Below are 27,976 nucleotides of genomic sequence, written 5' to 3' on the forward strand. Positions count from 1 at the left end.
AATAGAGCTCTTATCAAGGTGCATAAACTTCATTTAGGCTGCCCTGTTATTTTATTTAGCTGCAGGTTTTTGTGTGGAGCAATCAGTCAGACGTCAGGCCTGAAGGAGCTGCTGGAGCAGCACATCGATTCGGATGAAATTACATAAAGGAGGGAAGAGAGAAGGAATGAAAAAGAAAGGAGAAGAGGAGTGGAGAGGAGGAACAAAGAGGAGAGAATGTGTTTTCATTACAAAGTGAGAGATCCCATGTGAGTGAAGCAAGTGTGACTTTACACACTGTATGTGTAGTTTTTGCGTTTCCTGGCAACTGAGAGGGACATGCTATGATATGAATGGGAGATAAAAGTTGAATAATATGTCCAAAAGTACGCAACCAGGAAAGGGGTCAAAACAGTTTTCATATGTTGTGGGGAATCAGATTGAGATGAGCAACATGGCTTAACCGGAGTTGCATGCTAGCATCTGCTATCTATAGTAGCACTAAGAGGCAAGCTCTGGGAATACCAAAAACTGCAATTCTTAGAATGTCAATGAGGGTGGCACCAATCTAAGCCAAATTAAAGACCCCTAAGTTGAAATGCTCCACTTCAGCATGAAAACATATGTTTCCAGCTTTGTAGAAAACTAATTTAAGCCTTTAATACTAATCTTGCCCTTCATGACTTTTGAACTAGAGTAAATTTAAGTGCAATAAAGCTTAAGGCTACGCCCTTTGAAGGGTGAATGACAAGTAGGTGCCATTTCAGTATTTAATTAGACTAAGAGTTAGAGGCTCTCTTTCACCAGACAAAATTGGCATCATTTTATAGCACAGTGACATTGATACAACCTGTCAGCCAAGCTAGCTAGCAGCACAACAATTAGTTTGTACCCTCCTATCATACTCTGGTCAAGCTTGGTTTCAAAATAAGCAGGATGGTGAGGGCGTCCTGCCTACAGTATGTGCATCTTCCAGACTGTTTAGCAGAAGGTGGCAGCAATGTTACCGTTTATGTACCTGATCATAAACTATTGGGCAAATAAAAGTGTTTGATGATTTCATTTTCTGGGAGTCAGGATTGTTGTAACAATAAATTTCAGTTCATCTAACAGACAACTGGCCAAACAAATCTTTGACCACTGCTGCTAGCATGCAAGGAATACAGCGAGCTAAACATTCACTATTAATGCCTCCATCAGGTTACTTAAATAGACCTTTGTCTCACCAGAATCAATCCAAATCAACATGCCTTAAGGGCTTACTTACATACTCCCCACTCTGCCTCTCAACAGACCCCAAAACAAACAGTTATTTAAAGCCTCCTCAAAACATCACTCAACTTCATAAGTTGTTTACTGCCAAGGTTTCACATTGACTTTTCATGAATTTGACTTAAAAAAGCCCAGATGCAAAGTGAAAGTGGTTTTGCAGTGGAAAAACATCTCCCTGCGGCCACCATTTCTAATGTGGAATAAATTATGGATGGCTTTATTTAGGATTATGCTCCTGCAAAGAGAAGCAATCAAAGAGACTGCAGCGCTGATTTTGTTCTGAGAATGTCTGGAAATCCTGGTAAACGCTGCAAAAGACTTCTATAAACTGACTGTAAATGTGGAAAATACACAGATTTGAGGTCTGTTAGAGTTTAACCACAAACCATAAATGGACGAGTCCCATCAGCCACTGAAATATACATATACATCCATAGAGTGATTTTATTGTACACATGCAACACTTAAAAGTATTCATGCACCAGTGACAGATTGAGTGCAGTTTTGGTATTTTAACAACTTCGTTTTAAAAACAATCGTGAAAGGACCTCACCGATAGCCTGATGAAGTAATCGCCGAGTTGTGGCAGCAGTTTGTTGCATTAAGTATTAATTCAGTCAGTTTACCCTTTTGGTTTCGCCCACTTACCAAATAATGCCAATTGTAAGCATCTAATGCTCTGTATGCTTTTTTAATAAACACGGCAAAGAATTGAATAAAAAAAATGTTTGAAAAACATTTTGTTTATGTCTGTTACATTGGCTTTGATGTTTTACAGTGGTCACTGAGTGAAGGTCATACTTTATCCACCCTTTTATTTGCCAATGCATTACTTGTTAAATTCTCCAGTCTACCTCTTTTCATGCCCTTCTATCCTGGCAGCTCAGGGCCTTGAAACTGCTGTTTTCTTTCTAAGTATACCAAGATAGAAACATTAATATTTCAGCTATAAAGAGAAAAATCACATTTGGTGGGCCATAAATGGACGGTGCTTGACGACAGTGTTTTATTCTGGTGCAGTCGGCCTTGCCCGCCCAGCTCTCTCTCATATTGATGCAGAGTAGAGGGAATGGCTCTCAGTGCCCTGCTCCAGAACTGAGCCTCTAAATCTTAACGCCTCCCCCTGTTTGGGATTTGGCTTTAGGTCACATTTCTTTCATACTGTGTGTGTGTGTGTGTGTGTGTGTGTGTGTGTGTGTGTGTGTGTGTGTGTGTGTGTGTGTGTGTGTGTGTGTGTGTGTGTGTCCAAAGGAGTCTCTGTGTGTACATCTCCATCTACAGGACGTGCAGGAAAAGGCGGCTTTCCAAAACAGCATCACAGAGGAAGCATCACCTCACAGAGGTGTCAGGATGATTTTATCTATTTCCTTTTAAAATTCGGCCTCAGTAACGACGGCAAAATTGAACCACAACTTCTGTGACGCACGCTCAGTTGACATTAGTGTGGGTTTGTGCATGAAAGCGCTTATGGACTTGTGTGCTATCAATGCAATCTAAAATCAATCTGCGCAGTTTCTCCATTGTTCTTCAAGGACAGAAGATCCTTTGGGGAGACATAAAGGTTCCACTGAACGCCTTCTGCTCTGGAGGGACGTCATTGATCTGATTCCGGTGTCTGGATAGCTGCTCACCAACAACCCTGACATTTATTCTTATATTCCCATAGTTTTAAAACATATCTTAATACTTAGGCTAGGGGATGTCAGATATTTTTGTCATATTTTTTACTGTAAAATATGCAAAGGGAAAAATATTTACATGTCCTACTAATGGCTAATAAGAAGTAACTCTATAAAAACAAATAGCTATCAATTTGCTACTGCTGAACTGTACTCCTACTATATTGTACACATTTTGCATGTGAATTAGCTTATTCATTTCAACATTTTCCCCTTGTTTTTCAATTTTTCCATGGCATATTGAAATTAGTATGACTCCAGCATTTCAGTTATACTCAAGGGTTCACGCCCTGTGAGATTCATTCAGACAGAAATAAAGATAAGGCGGAAGTAAACAAGCAAATAGCTGAGAGTGAGTTTGAACTCAAACCTTTTGTTTGGGAAAGAGCTGTTCAAACAGCATCAAGCTTAGAAACTCAAACCAGCACCTCCCCATGGAGAGGTTTCAATTGTAAAATACTACCGAAGTCAAATACATCGCTTTTTTGGACGAGGACTTGAAGGAACAATGCGAGTTTCCACTAGTGTGATGTATATTTCTTCATCAGAGAGTGCAGCAAAAGTAATAAAGACATACCAAAAGTAGTAAAATTAACAAACTATCATTGTATGGCACCATCCTACAAACTGAGTGTGCTTGAATCCTGGGCTGTGCAGCAAAGTTGCATCTTTAGAAAACTAAAAAAATAAATAAGCAAAGTTGTCTCACAGCTTCCTTTTGTTTAAAAAAACATCCTGGTCTATCTAAAGATGTATAAAAGTGTCTTGTAAATTTGAACTGTGTATATTTTTCATTTAAAAAAAAAAAAGGTTTAAGCTACAAGACAGCAAGTCCTTTCAGAACATGTGGATCAGCGTTTGTTAAAACTAGTCTCAAATTCATCCGGTAATTCTATACACTTATGGTCAAACACCCCAATTCAACACATTTATGAGTACAATGCCGACATTATTTTTATTTATATTTATATAGCCACCTGTGACGGGTACCTCTCAAAAGACCGTGAGCTGCTGTAGCACAAAACCCACACCTCACTCTCTTGCTGCCAGCAAGATAAGACTGAATAACACTGGCATCGATCGCCGCTGTTACTAATCCTCGCAGCATTAGTTCATCTGCCAATACGTCAATAATTGAGCTGAACTAATGTAGAATATAAACACATTTACAGGGTACACAAAAAAGACATTTCTGTCCTTGGGAAGAACGAATATCATGGAAAAAAAAAAAAGTCTTCAGCAACAATAGTGGAGAGAAGTGAAACCTTTAGAAAGATGGTGAAAAGCTGTCGAAGTATTTCTTCCAGAGACATTTCTTTTGCCAATTAGGCAGTGATTTTTAAGAAGATGGGGGAGAGAAAAGTGTCAAAAAGGACACATTTAATATTTTCTATCACTGATTGGCTGCAATTTTGAAAAATCTGCATCCATTTGATTTTAAAGAGACACTGGGGATTTTCCTGTGCCACGCTAGGAAAGAGCTGAAGGGAAAGGCACATTAAATACAGAAATTTTCTATCCATTAACTAGCATGAATATCCCTGAAATTGTTTAAATGCACTGCGATGATACTTTTATCGACTATACACGAAGAACTGTATATTGTCCCATAAGAAAAGCTTTAATTTACATATAAAATGAGCTTGCTAGGATTACGCTAATGTAGGCGTTCAAAGTATTATTATTAATCATTTGTGTCGCAAAGGGTTGTGTCCATCAAAAGCTTGGCTAACACTGAATATAATACATTTCCCTGGAGCAGATGTACAATTCACTGAGGCAGTGTAATCTTGTGGGATGTGATGGTGGTGTTAAATGGACTCTGAGCCAAGCCTAAAAATGTCTTTAAAGAGCACCTACTGAGATGCTGACATGCCAAGATGTTGGCAGGAACTGACCTGGAAAGGCCCAAAACCGCCACAGACACACTGGGAGCTCCTTAAGTACAAAGCTTCTGCATAGAGTAGAAGTGTAGAGTGCCACCTCCATCCATTTTACCAGCATGACCTTTCATTTGCTGCAGAAACCAGCATTTCTTATGTCACTGCAGTCATCAAAAAATATACAAAGCATATTTTTAGGCGGCGAATAAGCACAAAGTGCAAAGTATGTCACGTAAAGGTGATAAACTCCTGAAACTTTTTTTTGTTAATATAATTAATCTCAAATCTTTTTACCTTTAAATATCCTCTCTCAGTTGATACTGAATATACTGTAATTTCTCCCTTTAAAATTCTTACCAGGATCTACGATTAAAAAAACCAAATGAATAAATATGATATTTACTTTTCTTTTATTTGTCACACAAAAATATATTAATTTGATATTAAGTGTGAATTTACAACTCCAAACTGAATTGTGTGTGCTAAGTAGAACGTTTGTATGCTTTTGAGAAACATCCAAGCATAACTTCAGGAAAATGAACCAAGTTAGATGCAGAATCTCAAGCTCAAAGAAAAGCAAACTTCTAATTCTGTTTCAAACTTAAGAAATTTGACTTTGAAATACTTACAAAGATTCAAGTCAGTGAAGTAATGAGCTTGACAAGATGTTCTGAGTGGCATTCTTGTAGTAAAAAGGGCAGAACATCACGGGAATGTGGCACACAGTCAGGCAACCTTCCACAGTAACAACTGCTAAAATTGTTAGATATCGAGCAGACTGTGCGTCAGGATTGTTGCACAACAATCAGAGAAACTGTTGACATTCTTTACTTTTCATTAAGAGCAGTTCTCACAATAAATTTGAAAGTCACCACATTGTTGCCAAGTGTGTGTCACAATTGAAAAGGCACTACATCCAAGACAACCTTCACTGGAGATGAGAGGTGGAGGTAGAGCTACGTGCCAAAACCAAACAAAGGCAAAGTTGAAGGGTCTGTAACTTGAGACTAAAGAAAGCACATCAGCTAGAAATGCAAACAAGCCTTGTTATGCGATGAATGAATATCCAGGTGGATCTCCCATCAAAGGGTGTTAAAAACGCTTACTGCAGTGGGGACAAAATCTTCCAGTGTAGTCAGCCTGTGGTTAGGGACCAGTCCAGCTTGTCATCCAGTAGGACCTCCAGATATTTATGAGTTCACCACCTCAGTGTCCTGGCTATATACGGAGACTGGCAGATAGTCAGAAGATCTAGGCTATCCTATCTTCTTGGTTTTTGCAGTACTGAGATGGAGGCAACTCCTACTGCACCAATTCTGAATGCCTCAACAAGAACACCTTTGCTCTTGTTGCTCGTCTTCTGATCACATAATAGTGAAGCTCAATAAGTCTACACAGGAGTCAGGTATTTTTCCACAAAGCACAGCAGACAACATTCCCGGTAGCATCTCAATATTTCTCAACAGTGCCACCAAATCATCAAGGTTGTCTACTAGTGAGTTGACATTTCCCCATCAGAAGCGACAGCAGAAACAGCTTACACTTCCACCTGCTAGCCTTTAGTTTAGCTTAGCTCCTGCTCTGTAACCTTGGGAGGGCTTCCTGAACTCCGGTGGCATCTGGTATCTGACTCCAGTTTGCAAAGCCACAAGACTGTCCTTTGTGTGCAGTACTGGGATTTGCCCCCACTTGGTACACTGCATGATCTAATCTTTATATTATTGCCTATCAGTGGCAACCATAGCTTAGACCAGTGTTTCCCAACCTTTTGGAGCCATGCCACATATTTCACATTAGAGAAATCACACGGCATACCACCAGACAAAAATGTCACAAAAAGCATATTGATAATTTTTTTGCTTTCTTCTGACCACTATTCATGCTAGAGCCTTAATCTGACTCAGATTAAGGCTCTAGCAGATCTGGGTCAATGTGAGACCCATGTCACATTGACTACTTTTTCTTTTCAAATATTTATCTATTCCTATTACGCACTGCATCGCCTCACAGTATGACTATTATGTAATTTCTTCTTCGTCTTCTTCTGTTTTACTGGAAGTTGGCAACCCATTTAATTAGAGCAGGTAGTTGTACTGCCCTCTACTGGAAATAGAATGTAATTGTTCTGCCCATTACTCACGCCGGGAACCAGATAATCTTCCCCGGCACACCTATGTGCTGCAGCACAGTGGGTGGGAAACACTGGCTTAGGCAGGCCGAGAGAAATTTCACTATTTAACAGACGGCTTTCCATTTAAATCACAAATTATACTTCATATAAGAAATGTATAAACCCTTACTGAAGAGTTGTAATGGCAGTCATTACTACACCCTTCAACACTTTGCGTGTACAGAGTGATACTTGCATCAAATTATATTTCATATAAGAATGTAAAACAAACAAACTTACGGAGCAGTTGTCATGACAATTAGTATGGCTACATCACTCAGAAGTTTGTATGCAGAGAGTGTACAGTTCATCCCACTTTAAAACTGACAAAGTAATTGAAAAAAGTGATAAAAGCAAGGTACACAAGCAAAGAGTTTGTGCAAGTCAGAAATGAGTTTCTTTCTTCTTTTTTTCAAACTGAGATGAGATTACGAACATAAAAGAATAAACTGATTTTGAGAGTTTTATTTTCTCAGAAGTTTGGAAGCTGCAATACATGTTTGATCTCTCCTTTATCTGTCTTGATCTTCTCTTCTTTGTCTTGTTTTTGTCTCCTTTAGTGCCGGTACAAAGTATAGCTGTACAGTATAAATCTTTTCATTGCTTTCCTAGTTTTTCTAGAATAACACTTTAGATATGAATTATCTTTTGAATCCCCTTTGACATGTGTTGTAGAAAGTCTTCATTATTATGCCAGCGGACTTTATAAATTCAAAGTATTCATTTTCTGATACAAGTAGAGTTGTCTTGATATATTGTAATTCATCTCTTGCCTTTCCTACGTGCTATTTCATGTAATAGCAAATAAGCTTAAAGTACTGTGATTAATTCCTTTTCTACCCAATATTTAAATCATCTTCGGTGACTCTTTCTGCTTTTCAAAAACTGTAAGCTACATGGTGTAATATAAGACTCATTTGTGAAGAAATGTTTTTTCTGTAATTTCCCTTGAGGATCATGTTGCATAATGTAATACTGCAGGCTGGATAAAAAAGTCTGAAAACCTGTTGTTTATCCAAGGTAATTTCTGTATGAATTTTGCCTGGTGAAGTTCTTATTCACAAAGTTGTGCACAAATGAAGTAAGCTCAAGTGATGGACAGTGTGTGGGATTTTCAGCTATCAAAAGTCAACCACAATAAATCAAAATGTTTTTTCCCTTCGCTAATGAACACAGAAAAATCCACGGGAGGAATTGTATTTAACAACTGGAAGGATTGTAGTGGTCAGAAGTTTACATAAACCCATCATGGCCATGAGTGTAACAGTGATTTGAAGCTTTTAATGACTTCCTTGAACTGTTCTTTTTCCCAGCTGCAGAGTGATTGTACACTTTAATGACTTTAAAAACAAAAATTTGATATTGAAGTTATAATTTATTATCTATTTCCTCTAATCTGGATTACTTCTGGGTTGTACTGATACATAAGGTATCTTTTTTCCTTTATCAGCCAGTATATCCGTGATGTACTGATCAGCCATATCACTCACTGTATTTCTATGGCTGCCCCTCCTTGACCTTCATAATGCCTGCGCTCTTTTCCTGTTAAATGGCTGTTCTTGGTTCCCACCACACCCAAGGGCTTGCATATATTACAGTGTCTTTACATTACAATATAAAGCAAACGAGCTAAACTGGTGCTAGAAAAATTAAACTGAAATGATTAATATCCAACATCTCACATTTATTTTTACACAAATCTTTACACAACAAAGGCACAGAAACATGTACATCATCTATGCTTTCAGTGTTTGCCGCAGTGGTGTGGTAATGAAGGAGTAGTACAGAGAAGTAGTAGAACAAGATAACAGGACTCATAACTACTCTTTTAAAACTCCACCATTGTGCAGGCACAAAAACCCTGAAACAGCTTTCCCATGTAAATTTTTTTTTAACCCAAATTAGAGTTCAACGATTTTTCCATTGTGTGGTCATGCTGTCTTCCATGTTATCAGAGCCACTACTGTTGGTAAGATAGAGAGCGAGACACACTTGGGGACTTCTTCCCCACTTCCCCAAGAGGAGAACCTCATTCAGACTTACGTCCTATGAATTACTGACTTGCAGTTCTGCTAATTTCATTCAGCCCATTTAATTTTTTCCCAGGCACATCGTCTTCCTCACACTGACTGGCAAAACAAAAAGGTGGGAGATGTAGCAGCAACTCTGAAAACGTACATTTCCATCGAGCTTTAAAGTCCAAGCAACAAGCAAAAAAACCCCTAATTTAGTTTTTTTTTTTCCTTTTGACAATTTCTTTCACTTATCAAATTCCAGACTAACGGGAAGGCTGAAGCCTATCCAAGCTGTCACAGGGCAAGAGGTGGGGTACATGCTGGACAGGTCACCAGTCTGTCTCAGGCAGAACACAGAGAGAACAATAATTTACACTCATGTTCAAAGACTAGAGAGCTGCAAGCAACAACTTAAAGTCCTGAGTTGAAATTCTCAGCTGTATGCGGAGAGGCTATGATGAAACTATCATGAGACAGATAAAATTTTATATGAATAACCAATATGAATCTAGTAATACTTTTAACACCAATTATAAACATTTATAGGATAATAAGCTGAATATCAGTTCTTGGAAAGTCATGGAAAATCACTGGTGAGGGAAAGCATACCTGTACAAAAAGTATGACCCATAATAACACATTATGGAAACAGGTGAACTTTATGCAGAGTCTGAGATGAGTGTGTCATTTCACCTCATCAAAATTCCAACAAGCTGCAGTATTTACACTAACAAACCAGAACTACTTCACAGGCATCATTCAACTAGAAAACACATCAAACAACTCCAACCTCACATCAAATTCTGTTTGATATTTCATGTCTCACATTTATCATTTATGTTTCCTTTATTTTGTCCATCCCATTCAAATCAATAAAAGCAGGCTGTATAACAGAAACACCTCCCTGCATAATGCAATACAACAGCACAAGCTGCAGCTGCCAAAATGATCTTACTGTTGAAACAACACCTTCTACATCAAATCAGCGCTTTCATGAAGAGAGAATCCATTTTAGATAAGTGAACACCGTCACATAAATATCGAACAGATGGATACTCGGGACATGACACAGCCATCAGATGCCTTTATCATTAGCGACATTCCCAAATATGTTTTTTCCTTTACATGAATTCTCCTTTTTCTAATGATAAAAAGCTATTCCCAGTAAAGCCCTGTGTCATTATTGCAAATGCTTGAAAATTATGCCAAAATGTATCAAAATGAAGAGAATCACTGTTACCGTGACAATGAGGAGGATTCCTTTCAGGAGGGTGAGCACTGAAGTGATTGGCTGAATAACTGTGTGGGCCAGTAAAATAGCAAGAGTCAGGGTCCAGGTGAAGACTGGGATCACATAGATGTGGCTGTGGAGAGAAAAAAAACCCATAACACACATAATTAAACTCTATGCTATAAAAATCTGCACAATTTGACTGTTGACTAAACACAAGCGCTCTGCATTGATAGATAATCAAGATGCAAGTCTAGTACTTCATAAGCGTGTGGTTCAATTAACAGTCATCCTCCAAAACAAACACCTGTTTGCTGCTTATTAACAATGAAAACATCTGGAGTTTTAGCAACTACTGTTGACTGAGGGAAAACACCTCCTGGATATTCACTGTCACAGCCAAAGTAACCAAACATACAGTAAGTCAACAATTTTGTAAAACGTCCAAACAAATAATTGAAGTTCATGCATTATTATACTTAAAACTGCTCTTAGCTACTTCACTGAAACAGACATTTTTTCCAGTAGATGCAACTTAATACTACTATTAATCCACCACTGCATACACAGAGCACAAAATACATTTTATAGTAAACTTTATGCAGTGCTTAAAGTTACTACTTAAGCTCTAGATTAAATATTCAATACAAACGCATCATATTTATAATATAAAATAATTATACGCAAAATGACCATATAATGATTGTTTTTTTTAAATATTATTTAAAAAATGTGTTGCAGCACATAAAGCTGCTATAAAGGACAAAGACTTATGCAACAGTGCAAGAATACAACAATAAACCTCTTTCGTTCTCAAAACAGGATATCAAATACTGCTGTCAGAAGCTGGTTGCCTTTTAGACAAGGACCTTCAGCCTACCTACTATCTATGTAGAGGACAGTACCTTAAGATAAGGTACTAAAGTACCTTCATGAATTTGACCTGATGTAAAGATGACTAGTAATACAATTAATGAGAGCAAATGGTTTAAAAGTGGGGATCTTCCAGGCAACTAGATAGCTAACAAGTATAAAAGTACTCAGAAAACAGCAAAAACTGCTCTGCATACAATTTAAAGTCCTGCAGTTTGTTTTTCTTTGTTTTCAGTGAATACATTTTACTAAATGTTGGATTAGTTTTATGCAACAAACTTACTTTGCTAGGCTTTAATCAGCCCCTTCACAACAACAACAACCATGTACAAAAACAGCAGTAAAAGAAACAGCAGTTAACTGTACAATACAGCATTATATTTAAAACTGTATCCTGTACTGTAGACTTAGGTCTGTTTGCATGTTGTGCAGTCACAGTTTTCATTTCAATTCAATTCAGTTTTATTTACCAAGTGCCAAATCTCAACAACAGTGACCCCCAAGGAGCTTTACGCTGTAAGGTAAAGACCCTACAATAATGGAGAGAAAACCCCAGATATCAGGCACGCCTCGTTGGACAAAAGACACACTGTGGAAGAGAGCCAAAGAATAACAACTAAGGTTTAAATGCAAAGTAGCGTTAAAGAGTGAAAAAAAGGTGAGAGAAGAAACGCTCAGTGCATCATGGGAAGCCCCCAGCAGCCTAAGCCTATTGCAGCATAACTAAGCAACGGTTCAGGGTCACCTGATCAAGCTCTAAATATATGCTTTGTCAAAAAGCAACGTTTTAAGCCAGTGGAAGAAAGGGCAGCAGTGCTTGCCTTATCAAATCTAAGAATAAGCATAAATTAAAACATACCAATGTAAGGCAATCTTTTTCCGACAGAGCTGTCATAAAGCTCAGCCACTCAGACGCCAGCAGCTCAGTTACGACCTGCCCTCCCTATGAAAACACAGCTGGCATTAGCAAGTAAATAACCCTCAGTGATTTAACCTCGCAACAGAAGAGTTTGGTCTTGCTAAGCATGACTAACATGTGTGATGTAGATAAGATGGAGTTTGAAAAAGCTGTTAATAACTCCCTTAAGGCATTAACAAGGAATGCTGTGACGATGATGGAGATGAAGGCAGCTCTGACCATGTCCATAAAAATGGTAAGTGGAGCAGGTGCAGGCTCAGCAGTACTTTCAGACTAACATCTATGAGAATGACTGAATGTCATAAGCTTAACTACCTGTTTTGCCAACAGCCCACCTTCATTTTTCATTCATATTTTAATCCCCTCGGTGGATATTGACAGTTAACCATGTCACACTCTGCACAAGCCTTTTAATTCAGCTGATTTTTTTCTAAATGAATATTTAATATACCAAGACGTATGCCTGTATTTCTAAGCTCATGAACAGTTTTTTCTTCATAGATATGTGGTTCTCACAGGACAGCCAATACAAACGAGTGATCTCTAGAATACGACACTGAACATTAAACAGTATTTAAAATGAGCTCAACCTTAAACATATGCAGTAGTAATATACATCCGTTTAGCAGTGCTAGAGAACATTTTTCTGCAGAACAATTATTTTTACTTTCAATATTTTAAGCACAATTTCTTAATAATACAGTTTATGTGTAGTGAGGTGTTTTCAGAGTCTTATTGCACAGAGGGGTAATGCCTCCATGAAGCAAAATGAAATAGCCTATCAGGTTTGGTCAGTATGCTTATTGTAAAAGTAACTGTTGCTACAGAATTTTCAGCTTCAAGTGCAACATGATCAGTTCAGCCTCATTTGTGACAGCAGAGCAACGCAGAGAGGCCTGTGCTACGAAGCAGGATTTTGGCTCATCCAGGTAACTTTAAGGTTAACCCTGGGTTTTCTGTACTACAAAGGTAGTTCACGACTTATCAGGGTAAATCGCCATGGCACATGCTGTAGCCCTAACCTGCTCCTGAGTAGGTTAAGTTCAAGATTACAGATCAGCACGTGTGAACCCCCCCCTCCCACTCAGCAATCAATTCTCCAGAAAATAGCATCAACATTCCTGGAGGATCCCTCGGAGGATTAGGGAGAGTAGGAGGATGTAAAGTTTTTCAGTTGTGTCTGAAACCTTTGTGCTTCCCTGATGAGCGTCATTAATACATATAGATTCTTAGACACAACTTTATTATTTGATTTTTTTTTTTCCAGTTGTGGCTTAAGCTGATTGGATAAATGCTGTATGTGGAGGTTTCATGAGTCGCACAGATGACATAGTAAGAGAAAAGTTTTGGGGGGGATTGTTTTTTGTTCTTTTTCTTTGTTTCTTAAATTCCCACTTAAGTGTTTGTCCAATCAGTCAATCGGAATACTGTAGCTGTAATCTGACTATGACGTTCTGCAGCATTTTTATTTTTGGAATATAAAATAAAAAAATGATATACGTTTTTGTATGACTAGGGGAAAAAATGTAGAAACCTAAAATGACTTAACACTCTTTATTACAATCTTCTATATAATAAAGATATATGCAGTAAAAAGGTTGTTGTATTTGTCCATCAGTTTCCACAGAGGCTTCCCTAATGTGGTTTTAAAGTATCAACTGGAGCAAATGGATATTTTAAATAAAATATTAACAGTAAGATAAAAAATATATTTAAAATTAGTTCATTTTGCCAACTGTATGAATTATGAGGAACAAGACTATTAAGATTTAAGTTCAACAGACATAAGGATGAGCTTTTGCTCCTCTTAATTAAACGCTTGCAATTTAAACTGTATTTATTGGTTAAACATAGCTCAAAGCCTGTAATGATTCCAACTAGATAGAAAATTAATATTTTCTTTATCTAAAGTGCTAAAATATAATCTGGCCATTGGTTTGAGAGTGAGGTGCTGATGCGCAATTCCTGTAGAGCTCAGTGAGATTCACTCTCTGGGATTCGTGTCCGCTATCCTACAGCAGTATTGACGAGAGTTTTTACACAGAGATCTGCAGTAACCTATTGAATGGGGAGAGGGAATATGGTAGTTTATCCAAAGGAGGTCTCCTAAGGTGTTTTCACTCCAGTAACCCTGTCTCCCCACAACACATCGCAGAATCCCCCCCGGCACCGAGCGGCCCGATAATGAAGCCCCCAGGTGTGCCGACGAAGCAGTCCAACCATCCTGTAGAGTGTGAATAATATTATTTGGGTTAAGTATTTACTGGGGCATGACAAAATAAATTAGCTCCGTTAACTGATAAGGGTAATTATAGGCTTGGGAAAGGAAAGGAGAGGGAGGCGCGAGGTCGAGACAACGATTACTTGAAGAGCTGGTTGGAGTTGCTGCAACGATTTTTGCTGCTTCAAGTTTAGTTTAAACAAAGTTGCTTTATTTAATACTTCACATTATCTGACAGTTCTAACAAGTAGTACACTAAGTTGAATTACTAACAATCATTTTTTTAATAAGGCTAACCTCTGACGCGGCCAAAGTGGATTTTAAACTCCTCCAGCGCTTCCCCACCTAATGGCACATCTTACCGTGTGTTTGGGGGGGGATTGTAAACAGTTTAAAAAGCTGTTTACAGTCTGCTTTACTCCAGTGACCGTGAGGACTTCACTGAAGTGGCATGTGCAGTGAGCCTCTAACTCAGACTAAAATGTCTGTAGACTGCAGCAAGGCAGCAAAGAATACAGGGTATGTAAACACAACTCTGGGGTTATGGTGTTGCATTCCTGTTTGTTTCAGCAGGTCCACTGAAAACAAAGACTTAAGAAAAGATGGTCTAAAGCAATCTTAATAACATTACAATAATTTACAATGTGTTTCCTAAGTGGGTGTGGTTGAAAGCTTTATGGACACTGTTCACCTGGCTGACCATGTTGTACTTGTTTGGTTATGGATGGATATGAGGACTTACAAGTAGGAATTACTATTAGACTGCTACATTATTACAGATATTTCATCTCCATATAGGTAAAGCTTTGAAACCAGGATGCAACATCTGAGATTTTGCTGATAAAACAGAATGCTGCTCTGCAGCCCCAAATTAAGAAGTCTCAAGCTGCGTACATACTGAAGGAGATTTGCTCCAATGTGACAACCACAGATCATAAAAAGTGAATGATATGTGGTGCCTTTAAGTGACTTTGGGCGAAATAACTGCTGGCAAAGTGGGCAGGACCCGCAATCAACTTTCACGTGACAGTTAGAGTGAAGAATAGATCGTGATTTCAAAAGAAAGCTGCAGGAAGAAAAATCTATGTGTATCAGAAAGATGCATTTTTCCAGCATTTATCATGCTACTGCAGCATGAAAGCGGCACCTAAATATGCATAAATTTCAAACTTGGCAAGACAAGTCCAGAATAGCTCGTAATGATCTAGGTGAGATTATGTCAACTTCAAGAGAGACACCTAAACCTGACATATTTAGAAATACTGAAACATGTTATCCATTTAGCTTTCACTAGCATAAATTACTTTGAGACTATACTGAATAATCTACAACAGAAAATAAATCCTTAATGCCTGATAATGGGATGTTTTCCCTCTCATCTCTGCAGTGTGTGCAGCCTGTACGTGTTTGTTTGCTTTGATTAAAAGCAATGCTGTAACTTCATGCAATCCTTTCAGGGCCTCCCTCTCCTGTGGTCAGCTCTCGGGGTTGCATCAGTGTTTCTTTCCCCTTTTAAATCAATATCAAATAAAAATATTTTTGTGTGAACTCATGTCACCCTAACAACACAACCCTGAAGTGACAATTCGCTTTCAATTTTGTGCTAACTGAGAAGGGGGAACGGGGAGCCAGACTGATGTGCAAAATTTCTGGCAGCCCTGCATGACGTTTGGCTTTCTTTGCACATTATTTATTTTTTCAGTGACATTTTTCCCTGCTGTTAATTGTGTTTGAATGGCACTCTCTCTGAGCTGGAACCCCTTAAAGAATTTAAGTAATTTATATGTAGAAGGAACCCAAGCTTAGAATTAAAGCAACTCATATGTCAGGCTAAGCCATCTTGATCCCCTCACCATACTGCATGTAAACTATGTAGAGGATAGCATACATAAGGCCCATTAGGCTAAATCGGAAAGCCTAGCACCCCAGATAATGCAAGCAAAAACTGACAGAGGCAGCCACATAAAAGCTAATTAACAGATGTTGAAAGCAGAGCCTAAAAAGATATGATGAAAGGATTCCCATCCCTTGTGCATGGTTTGAAACTGGATTTAGGTTTGATTAAAGAGAAGTGTAACGTGAAATTAATCAGAATAACCTAAAAAGCTACAGTTTAACCAAGTAGCATGATCGTAAGACTTACCTGACATTAAGAAGTGCAGCGTAGGCCTCACTGCCAGCTAAGACATAACTAATTCCAATTGAAATGCTGGAGAAAGACAGTAATAGAAAAAGACAGAAAAGGGGAAAAACAGAGATACAGGCAGAGGAAAGCAGGGAAGGAAAAGGAGAGAAAGAGAGGCGCTTAGGTATTAAGTAGTGATCAGTCATCCTCTACAGTCTTAGTGACAAGCACTCCTCCGTTGTATTAAACATTAGGTTGTTACTGCATCATAGCGCCCGAGGCAATGAAGAGATTTAATTTTATAATAGTTTCTTGTTTACCATGCAGTGCCTTGATCCTCCACAACTTTTCGATTTTATATTTTCTCCAAACAAAAAAAGGTGCCTTCGGGGGCTACTTAAAGCAAATGTTTTGGTTGTATATTTTACATGTACTTTGAACATCACACACCCACATCAAGCCAGAAATCTGCTTGCAAAATGCTGTACCATCACGAAGAAGCCGGATGTTGCTAAACATTAGAAGTGAATGTCTTTACAGTACGTTTCAATCCCACGTGAATGACAAGACAGGTTTTTGGAGCTCAACATCTGTTCCATTCCTTATAAGTCTAAGCTCCTGTAATCTCTCAACAGTTGGTTGTTGAGACTGCAAATCTATTAGTGGTTTCTCCAGACAGCTAAATGTTATTTTGGAGCGCGGCGTTACGCCCACTCTTTCATATCTCCCCGCTTTCAAATCTTGAAAGGAAATGCCAACAAATTTAGGAAGTTTTATGCAGCCTAGTCCTCTCATCTACAGCAGTTTAAACCATATTTTTGAACATAAGAAAAAAAAAACCCAACTTGCCAGAGTTGAAAAGCATAGAACAGAGAAGCAGTGATGTCAACGTTGCAGCGAGAGATTTCAAAGTCAAGATATAACATGTGGACTTAAAAAGGCAAAATACAAAGAAAAACAACGTTTACTTCTATCATTCTGAATATGTGAACATTTCTGCTAACCTGTGGTGCCACAGTAATACAGTTGTATACACATGAAAACACAACATCCACACAACATAAGTCAAAAACATATGAAATCACACAACTTGCGCAGCACAAATGTCCTCATCAACCTCTGGTATGAGGTTAGACCAAAAAGTTTCCCCCTTAAAACGAAAAATGTTTGCTCAATATAAATTTGGCCAACTTCTCCCCTTCAAACCCTCTGATCCTCTACCTCTGGACAACATCCAGCCTTATAAAAGACTCTGGGATAAAGTTGGGATTCCTCAGATCCAATCACTTGCAAATGCATATGTGAAATACAGACTAGATCTTCTAAACTGTGTCCAAAACGGGGGGCCTTCATTTGGGGTAGATGGTAACATTTGTGCTCGTTTACTGGGAGAACACTGGTTTCTAAACTCATGTCCACACAAACTCTTACACAAGCTATGAACAGTCATGGAAATTATGATGCAACCAGGTCTGAACTCGTACAGGAACAATTGTTCAGGAGATGCACACGAATGGTATGAAATATATTTCTCTAATATCTTTCTCATTTGCACATTCCTGTTACCAGTCATATCTTTTATCACATCCAAAACACAATGATCTGATTAAGGCCTGGTGCCTGAGCAGGAGGGTAAAGGATTTCTGAGACACCATCACTAGCCTGGGTTGTTAACATGCGGCAGGGTGAGTCCATGGAGTCATACTGTTGATGCCAAATATAGAGGCTAGCATATGAATATGTCAACCCAATTTTGATGTGAGCAGTGTAGCCTCATATTAGGCCTACAAAACATATTTGTGAGAAACATTTTTTCTTAAAAAAAAAAATAAAAAAAAAATACAATATTTCCTTATTCATTTACATCAGTATTTTTAAGCTTTCTTTAGGTTAAAAGACATGATAATATAATGTTAAAAATCTGACATATGGCTACAATGAATAAAGGTTATTACTGTGTTAACTTTTTCAAAGCTTCCAGACAAAATCAGATATCTACTAAACTGAAAATGTTGGTCGCTCCTCCTTTTATGATGTTAGTTTGCAAAATAAACAATGAAAATGCTAAAGATCCACAAAAAGCACCCAACCAATCTGATATTTTCACAAGTAAAAGTCCTGTTTCTGTAAATAGAGTCTGGTGGAGTGTAATCATTTCACTTTCTTGATGGAAAGCGCAGTCCAACAGCAGATAATGAGATGAAAATGTTTTAAGCATAGTATATACTCAAACTGATACGGATTTCTTTAGGTTGCCAATATCTATTCGGCTGTGACAGCGTTCACAGCAGTACATGTGTTTAGTTTCTATGCTAGTCGTGCACTTGTCTGCTTGGGGATGTTGCTTAGTTCTGTCTACTGCAAGTAAAACACAGACTGTGGGCAGTAACATTGCAACCCACTTAAAATGAAATATACCCAGCTACAGTATGTGAGCATTCAAAAAAAGGTTAGAAGAAATATGTGGTTCCTGAAAAACTCCAGAGGCATTATCTTAGTTCTCTAGTTATTTAGTAATTTTTGACATCTCATGTGTTGTTTTCATTGAAGAAAAAAAATGGATGTCTGTATTTGTCTATCACCTTCCACTACCTCAAATTCCTTTTTTTGTTTTGATTGACAGGGGTCTATCTGCTTCAGTGTGCTGTGCAGTGTGAGATGCTTACACTTGGTTGTAAGGTGTGCTTATCTGAGTGACCCTTCTGTCAGAGCCAACCGACCTGGCTGTTCTCCTCTACCAATACAGTGATTCTCTCCACAGAACATCAGCGAGATCACCGTTTTCCTCCAGTGTTTGCCATGAACGGTAACTCCAGCTCCTGACCTGTATCTGGATGATTTTATGTACGTCGGCCACACGATTGGCTGTTTGTATAGTGTTTCTAATAATATTTTAATAAAACGTCTGGCCTTTGGTAAAGCATTTTAAAATGACAAAGATTCTGCAGACTGTGTACTTCCCCTTAAACTCACAAAAATGTAAAGGAGATTTGGTAGAGGTTCAGTAAGGCAGATATTTCACACATTTTATCTTTACGACTTGGCTATATAATCCACTCATTAGTCTGCATGTGTGGGTGTGTACGGATCTCTGGGGGAGACAAGAGAGAAGTTTGAGAGTTTCATCCTTAAATTCCAGTTTTATAAAGTCAAAAAAAGTACATGGGTACATGAAATTAATAAAGCGCAAACACATTTCATCAAGCAATTTGTGTTAGATTACTTATATGTACTCATACATTCTGTGTGCATAAGGTGCCCTGCATGGCTGTGCCAAAATGCACATTTTACAGCAGCTCTACCGTGTAGGGCAGTACATAAAGAGCGAGGGGCGCCAAGGGTAAAAGATGCAGGTCGTGTGTTGTGTGTGCGTTAGCGGGGCTGAGCCTCTGCATTGATCGACCACTAAGCCTCCTTGAACACAATGAGGGAACTATCGATTGTCCAGGTGTTTCAGAGCTGTTCACACACTGATAACAAGACCTTCCACCGACGATGTTAAATGCCCTGTGCCCCTCCTCTGTGCCCATAAGGACACACACATGGACACACAAATCTGTCAATGGTGCAAACAAATAATTCAAACCTAAACTGATTAACAGCACACTGGTGTATTTCTTTTAAGAATAAAAAAAAGAAAAACAATGCAGGATACAACAGGATGGACAAGTCAAAGTACTTACACTGGCAACATTTGGTCATTACTTTAATTGAAGACACTTATTTGGAGGGTGATGCATCAGTGTTTTTCCTCAAATTAAAAATAAATAAATATTAGCAAAAAGAATGACTTTTCTAGACCATTACTTCCACAGACTGACCCAGACAGATCATTAGTTTTGAGCCAGAGGAGAAATTGATAAGGAACAGAAATTTCCATTAGGGAAATCAAACATTACATTCCCATTATTTTTGCAGGAAATATACTGTGTGTTTTTCTACAATATGCATATAATTAAAATTAATGGTCAGTATTTTTGCGTCAGCTGTGATTGTGCTTTGCTTTCATGCATAATCAGGAGATTTCGACCTCAGCCAGCCACAGCAGCTTCCATGTTTAAGCATTTCAATGCAAAGTTTCATTTACCAGCTGTCACATTTAAATTAAGGACAGACAACTGAAAACAGGTTACTTAAAAAAGTTGGTGGACTGCAGATGGTGCAGCAGTGATCATATTTTATCACTATTTGGCTCAGGCTTGTAACTCAATATTTCAAGACTGTGCAGCAGAAGCCAGTGATATAAAGTCTGAACCTCAAGGACAGTTTTTACACAAGTCTGCTGTGCTCGCTCAGTTAAGAGTAGTTGTGCTGGTGCAGGACACTGAAATGAAATTACTCGACAATATCACTGTGTAACAACGCCCGAAGGGGGAAAACCAAAAAACAATGGCCAAATATGATATTAGGATTTATTCTAATGTGACTTTTAAAGGGACGGGTGTGAAAAACAAGTTATGAAGCCTGTTCTAGGAAAACTCAGCGTTGTGTCACTAATCTGAAAGAGTAACTATAAAAAAACAAAACAAAACCTTGAAAACATTCATGAACCTAGCAACTATGAGACTACAAAAAAAATAATAAAATAAAAATCCATAATGCACCTTTACAGAACAGTCTTACTAGACTTGGAAAGTAACCTACTGCATGTGTGGGGCTGTGATAATGTTTATAATTCACAGGAAAAACAATTGTGTAGTTTCTCCTTCTTTGGACCCATCACAACACAACACTTTGGGTTTTTCCATTGAGTTGGATCTTAAATGAATGTCTACAAACTACAGCAGACTGTGGAATGCTACTCCACCACCCCAACCGCTTCATTTCTTATGTCATTTCCTACAAATGGGTAGTTCAGAGATAAGTGCACACACCTCGAGTAAAAAACAAAACAAAACAAAACAAAACAAACAAAAAAACAGACGATGGAAGGCTTCCTTACATTTGTAGAAAAATGCCCCTCTTATACCTTGCACTTTGTGCAGCATCTTTCACTCATTACAGTAAGAGTGTGTGAGTCAACAATATAAGGATCTGGTGATATTCCCAATTCTTATAGAAGTATTATATAATACTTTTGCCATTTCCAGGATTTTTTTAGAAATGAGTTACATTTTTAGAAAGAACTTACTTTCATAATTGTGACATGTACACATTAGGGGGCCGTAATGACTGGGTGGTTTTTACCCGAGGAAAGCATATTTGGTTATTTTCAAGTTTTTATTAATCTAATAAATAACTTATTTACAAAATAAGTTATTTCAGAAGCTTGCTTGGCAGCATTAAGTTTTCATGGGAAACTCTAAACAAGCTATGCACTCTTGGTATGTGTAGTTTATCCCAGATGCTGACAGGCACTCTAAGCACTGTCATACTCCATGGTCAGTTTCTCAGTGAATGAGAAGAATCCGAACTACTAGTAACTTTAGCCTCCTCCACAGATTCAAACCAACTTGAATAAAAGTTCCCATGGCTTCAGACTTCTGCCATTCCACATGTACTGAGGTCCTTATCTCCCAAGGGACATTGAGTGCTTTGGAAGTGGGTTTATACCCTCACCCTGACCTGTGCTATCTCAAGAGAGTTCCAAGCCACGGCTTGAGGTAGGCTTGGGGTAGGCATGGCGGACCTAGCCTGGTGACCCTTACTGAATACATGCCCTGGCTGGAATCCCTTACCAATTGTTCCAGAGGTTGTAATGGTGCCACTATACTATTCAGCTTCTTAAAATCAGAAGGAGCATAAGAAAACAAACACCACAGGCTGAAGAAACAGCTGGAGCAGTCTAAGAGTGATCAGCCCTTCAAAAAGGAAAGAAAAGGAAACTAAACTAAAACAAAAAATGCTTACAGCTCATTAACAAAGGTTGAACTTATTCTCCATCACATGTAGAGCGAAGTGCTGCAAAACACTGAATTCAACCACATTCCGCCCACACTCAGTGGTACTTAATGTGTGACTGGTAAATGATGCAACTTTAAGAACCTGCAAAGATCATTGCCATGGTAACTTACAATTGGAAGAGGAGAATGCAGTTAAAAGCATGGCTCATGGGGCGGGAGAGGAAGATTCGCCCAAGCAGATGAAGGTTCGGCTGCAGACTGCCGGCTTGGTCATGCAGAGCTGCTCCATCCGGCTGTAGTAAACCTGTATCTAAAAGACACAGACAAATGCAGGAGGCAATCAATTCACCGAACCTCAAACTGCTACAGTAAAAAAAAAAAAAAAAAGCTGCCAAATGTTCAGCTTAGCACATCATTTCCAAAGAAAGTAGACTCGTGGCCCTTTTATCACAGGTTATAGCCTCAATGTAGACATGAATGATAGTTTCCCCTCTCAGATTTTCATTTTTCATGTTATTTGCACTTTTTCAAGCCTCCTGAAGGTGAATAGCACTAAAGAACATATCCAGGAATTTTAAACATAAAAATAATCCATCCATCCATCAGTTTTCTTATCCAATTCAGTCACAACTAAGCTAGAGCCTATTCTAGCTTTCATAGGGCAGACAGGAGAACACACCCTATATAGGTTACCAATGTATCAGAGGGTTAACACAGGGACAGACAACCATTCACACTCACATTCACACCTACAATCACCAATTAATCTAACAAGCGTGTCTTTGGCCTCTGAGACGAAGCAGGAGTACCCAGACAAAACCCACACACAACACAACAAGAGAGTTTAAGGTCACGAACCCCCACAGAATCTTTTCATTGTTTTCATGATAACCCCCAAGAGACAAAAAATGAGTGAAGACAACATATCAAAAGAAGGGTGTTTAAAAAGTTCTTTGGAGGCTTGACGGTCCTTACTACAGCCCATCACTTTTTTAATATTCTGTTTCAACTACCGATTATGCTATGCATTGTTCTTTTGAAGCTTATTTCAGCTTCCTTAAAGTGCTGACTTGAACACTGAGCTTGAAGAATGCTGCAGCTATTGCCATAGATTCTGCTCTTCAAGTAACCCACAGTCTTTGTTGCTGCTGTTCTGGGTTTGAACTCACATGCATGTTGCAAGGACAGATGATAATAACTTTGATGAAAGTGGACCTGGCAGAGTGTACATTATTAAATGTGACAGTTAAAACCAGCATGTTAAATTAATGGCAAACATGCCTGTTAAATGAATAGCAATGCAGAAGTCCATTAAGTAAGAGTAGGGCACTGAAACACAAACACAACAGCATCACTATACAAAAAAAAAAAAAAAAAAAAAAATTCCAAACCAGAACCAAGCAACTGCATAGCATTAACATGCAGCTTTCATGGTGAAGAGGAATTTTTGTCTGATTTGATAATGACGGCTGGTTTATACTGGGACACATCAAATTTTAAAAACAAATCTCCTTTGACTGTTTTTTTTAAGCTTGTTAACCGTTTTACTGATGCATAAATGTATAAGGTGCATTTCAATGCTGTAGCTGGCCAAGACAAGGCTAACATCCATTTGCAGGTTAACAACGATCTATATACATATACAGAATACATTATGTAAATATGTCCAACACGCCACTTTTCTGTTTTTTATTTGCAAATAGGGCTGCCACGATTAGTCGACCAGTCTCGATTACGTCGATTATCAAAATCGTTGACGAGTAATTTAATAGTCGATGCGTTGTTTGAAGCTTTGCAAGATCACAAAAGACGCAGGAATAAGTAGTAGGATTTTAAGAGTGTAATAACAGACTGAAACAGAAGATGGCAGCACTGCATATACAAGGATGCCAGCTGCCGTTAAACCCCGAAGAAGAAGAAGAAGCTGGGTCCAGTGTTGCCAACTTAGCGACTTTGTCGCTATATTTAGCGAGTTTTCAGACGTGAAAAAGACGTGAAAGCGTGTATCGCTTTTACTCTCAACAAGCAGCGGCTGCTGTAACACAGTCAGTTCTTTTACTCTTTTACTCTTATGCTGTTTTGTGGATCACAAGGTTTAAAACTACTTATAAACTGTTAAATTATAATATTATTTTATGCCATGTTATACCCCTAATTAAAGATTGTGAATTATTATGTAGTTTTAGTTTGCAGTATTCTCCTGAATTAGAAGAAGCTGATAACTATTGCATTAGTTAAACTGATTTGCATTACATTAGACTGCTGACTTATTGTGGATGAATGATATTGTTTTATGATGTTATAAGAAACACTGTTTGCAGAAAGTCATCGCCTTATTTGTCTGATTAGAAGAGAACAGAGCATGCTGGAGTTTTCTGCCCCATCTCAGCAGGAGCAGATAAACGGGGAGCCAAGGTCGTAGCTTAGGCGCCGTGTGAGAGAAAAGCATGTGAATGTTTAGGCTTTTATGATAAGGTGGGGGCACCAGAGGCTATAAGAGTTTGATTAATGCTCCACCATTTTGAGATCTGAGGCTGTCTGCATACAGTGTCCATCTCCCACGCGTGTGACTATTAAAATCATCGTTTGACTTAACCCGGCCGGACCAGTGTTGTTATTGTGGTTTTTTTCTCTTGTCTCCATCCCCAATATTTGAACTCGTAACAGCTTGGGTTACGGTGGAGTTACACACAAAGTAAAGGAGCAGGGTTGGAATTGTGACATTAAAATAAAACAATAATTGCTAAAAGAAATTTAATTTGTAGTTCTAAATAAACTCTAAATGCATTTAGGATGTTTTTTACTCACTTTATGTCTCTTCCACGATGTTATTTCTCTCTCCAACAACATAGGTTACAATTAGATTAGCATGACCAATTATGCAAATTAGGCGATGACGTCATTTAGCGACTTCAAGGACAACCAATAGCGATTTTCCTTACTGAAGAGTTGGCAACACTGGCTGGGTCCCAGAATTCATAGCGCAGCCCAGCTCAGTTTCCAACAAAGGTGGCAGCTAGTTAGTTTTAATATTACTCTTATTATTCTTTCCGGGTCACAAAATAAACGTTTAACATATTTTCAGGCGAGAATGTAGCTGTGTAAACCTCAAATACCTGCTCAGTTTATCAAGACACCACATATTTTCAAAAGCGCTCCGACGTTTTCGGGGACGTCTGTTACACACCAGCTCGATAGCTAGCCGGGGGCAAGGCTCACTAGAGCCTGTGAGAACGCTGGACTCCCGGCAAATCGTTTTCAAACCCACCGCCGTCTTTCGCTGCTCAGGTTAAACACATATAAGTCACTTAGATAACTTAAAAATGTTATTGTTTGGCTTTTTTCAGTATTTTATTTGTTCCTGAGTAAATCAGTTCGGTGAGATTAAAGTTATAGTTTTCACACAGCTGAATAAACGTCCAGCAGACAACTGACTATCAGAAGTGTGAGATGCTCGAGAGTATATACTCCGGTGTCCCGTTATATTTTAGATAGCAAGGAGTTTATTAAACTTCACCGAAATAATCTGCAAATTTCATTAAAATTTAATAAACTATCATCTTGTCTTTATTTTTAGTTAGCACAGACCTTAAACACTTAAAGCTGTAAGCTAATGATAGTTATATAAGAGCAGATGCATGCTGGTGCAATAAGCTGTACGTTTTACATCCAATGGATGCATGATCTGATCGGTCGACTAATCGCAAAAATAATCTGTGACTAGTCATCTATCAAAATAATCGTTTGTGGCAGCCCTATTTGCAAATAATCCATAAACTGCAGAAGGCATAATTCAGAGACCCAATAGATCTTTCAATTACTGAGAGCCACATCCTGAGTATGTACTTGAACTTTTTCTAAATCATGGTTTACAGTGGGGCAAAAAAGTATTTAGTCAGCCACCGATTGTGCAAGTTCCCCCACCTAAAATGATGACAGAGGTCAGTAATTTGCACCAGAGGTACACTTCAACTGTGAGAGACAGAATGTGAAAAAAAAAAATCCATGAATCCACATGGTAGGATTTGTAAAGAATTTATTTGTAAATCAGGGTGGAAAATAAGTATTTGGTCAATAACAAAAATACAACTCAATACTTTGTAACATAACCTTTGTTGGCAATAACAGAGGTCAAACGTTTACTATAGGTCTTTACCAGGTTTGCACACACAGTAGCTGGTATTTTGGCCCATTCCTCCATGCAGATCTTCTCGAGAGCAGTGATGTTTTGGGGCTGTCGCCGAGCAACACGGACTTTCAACTCCCGCCACAGATTTTCTATGGGGTTGAGGTCTGGAGACTGGCTAGGCCACTCCAGGACTTTCAAATGCTTCTTACGGAGCCACTCCTTTGTTGCCCGGGTGGTGTGTTTTGGATCATTGTCATGTTGGAAGACCCAGCCTCGTTTCATCTTCAAAGTTCTCACTGATGGAAGGAGGCTTTGGCTCAAAATCTCACGATACATGGCCCCATTCATTCTGTCCTTAACACGGATCAGTCGTCCTGTCCCCTTGGCAGAAAAACAGCCCCATAGCATGATGTTTCCACCCCCATGCTTCACAGTAGGTATGGTGTTCTTGGGATGCAACTCACTATTCTTCTTCCTCCAAACACGACGAGTTGAGTTTATACCAAAAAGTTCTACTTTGGTTTCATCTGACCACATGACATTCTCCCAATCCTCTGCTGTATCATCCATGTGCTCTCTGGCAAACTTCAGACGGGCCTGGACATGCACTGGCTTCAGCAGCGGAACACGTCTGGCACTGCGGGATTTGATTCCCTGCCGTTGTAGTGTGTTACTGATGGTGACCTTTGTTACTTTGGTCCCAGCTCTCTGCAGTTCATTCACCAGGTCCCCCCGTGTGGTTCTGGGATCTTTGCTCACCATTCTCATGATCATTTTGACCCCACGGGATGAGATCTTGCGTGGAGCCCCAGATCGAGGGAGATTATCAGTGGTCTTGTATGTCTTCCATTTTCTGATGATTGCTCCCACAGTTGATTTTTTTCACACCAAGCTGCTTGCCTATTGTAGATTCACTCTTCCCAGTCTGGTGCAGGTCTACAATACTTTTCCTGGTGTCCTTCGAAAGCTCTTTGGTCTTGGCCATGGCGGAGTTTGGAGTCTGACTGTTTGAGGCTGTGGACAGGTGTCTTTTATACAGATGATGAGTTCACACAGGTGCCATTCATACAGGTAACGAGTGGGGGACAGAAAAGCTTCTTACAGAAGACGTTACAGGTCTGTGAGAGCCAGAGATTCTCCTTGTTTGAGGTGACCAAATACTTATTTTCCACCCTGATTTACGAATAAATTCTTTACAAATCCTACCATGTGAATTCATGGAATTTTATTTCACATTCTGTCTCTCACAGTTGAAGTGTACCTCTGGTGCAAATTACTGACCTCTGTCATCATTTTAAGTGGGGGAACTTGCACAATCGGTGGCTGACTAAATACTTTTTTGCCCCACTGTATGTATTGACGTTTCCTTTTTATCTCCACAATTTAGGTATACTGACGAGTTTATCTATGACTCTACTCACGCAGTACTTAGAGAGGTCAGTCATACATTTAAGTCAAGGTAAAGCTAGATACTAAAGATATTATACAGATGATATATGTAAATGTAGTAATGCTTGTGATATCTACAGCTCCTCTCAGAGTATTCCAAGCAGCACTGGAGAGGAATGTGATTAATTGCAAGAGATCTTTAGTAAACAAACCCAAGCAATGAATGCAGAGAATTTATGAGAAATGTG

General features: G+C 38.8%; 1 protein-coding gene across 2 annotated transcripts in view; it reads right to left on the bottom strand.

Annotated features, from left to right (window-relative positions):
* LOC113016298 (uncharacterized) overlaps positions 1-27,976 on the bottom strand; it is an 88,982-nt gene that overhangs the window by 47,867 nt on the left and 13,139 nt on the right. Inside the window, exons 6-8 of one of the 2 annotated variants that reach the window (XM_026159036.1) lie at positions 22,382-22,520; positions 16,386-16,451; positions 10,239-10,362 (exon numbers count right to left, since the gene is read on the bottom strand). In XM_026159036.1, coding sequence (XP_026014821.1) covers positions 10,239-10,362; positions 16,386-16,451; positions 22,382-22,520 — 329 coding nt within the window. The remainder of the gene's footprint in view (positions 1-10,238; positions 10,363-16,385; positions 16,452-22,381; positions 22,521-27,976) is intronic. The other variant, XM_026159037.1, reaches the window with a different exon arrangement.

Source organism: Astatotilapia calliptera, chromosome 23 (genome assembly GCF_900246225.1).
Source record: "Astatotilapia calliptera chromosome 23, fAstCal1.2, whole genome shotgun sequence".
Classification (NCBI taxonomy): Eukaryota; Metazoa; Chordata; class Actinopteri; order Cichliformes; family Cichlidae; genus Astatotilapia; species Astatotilapia calliptera.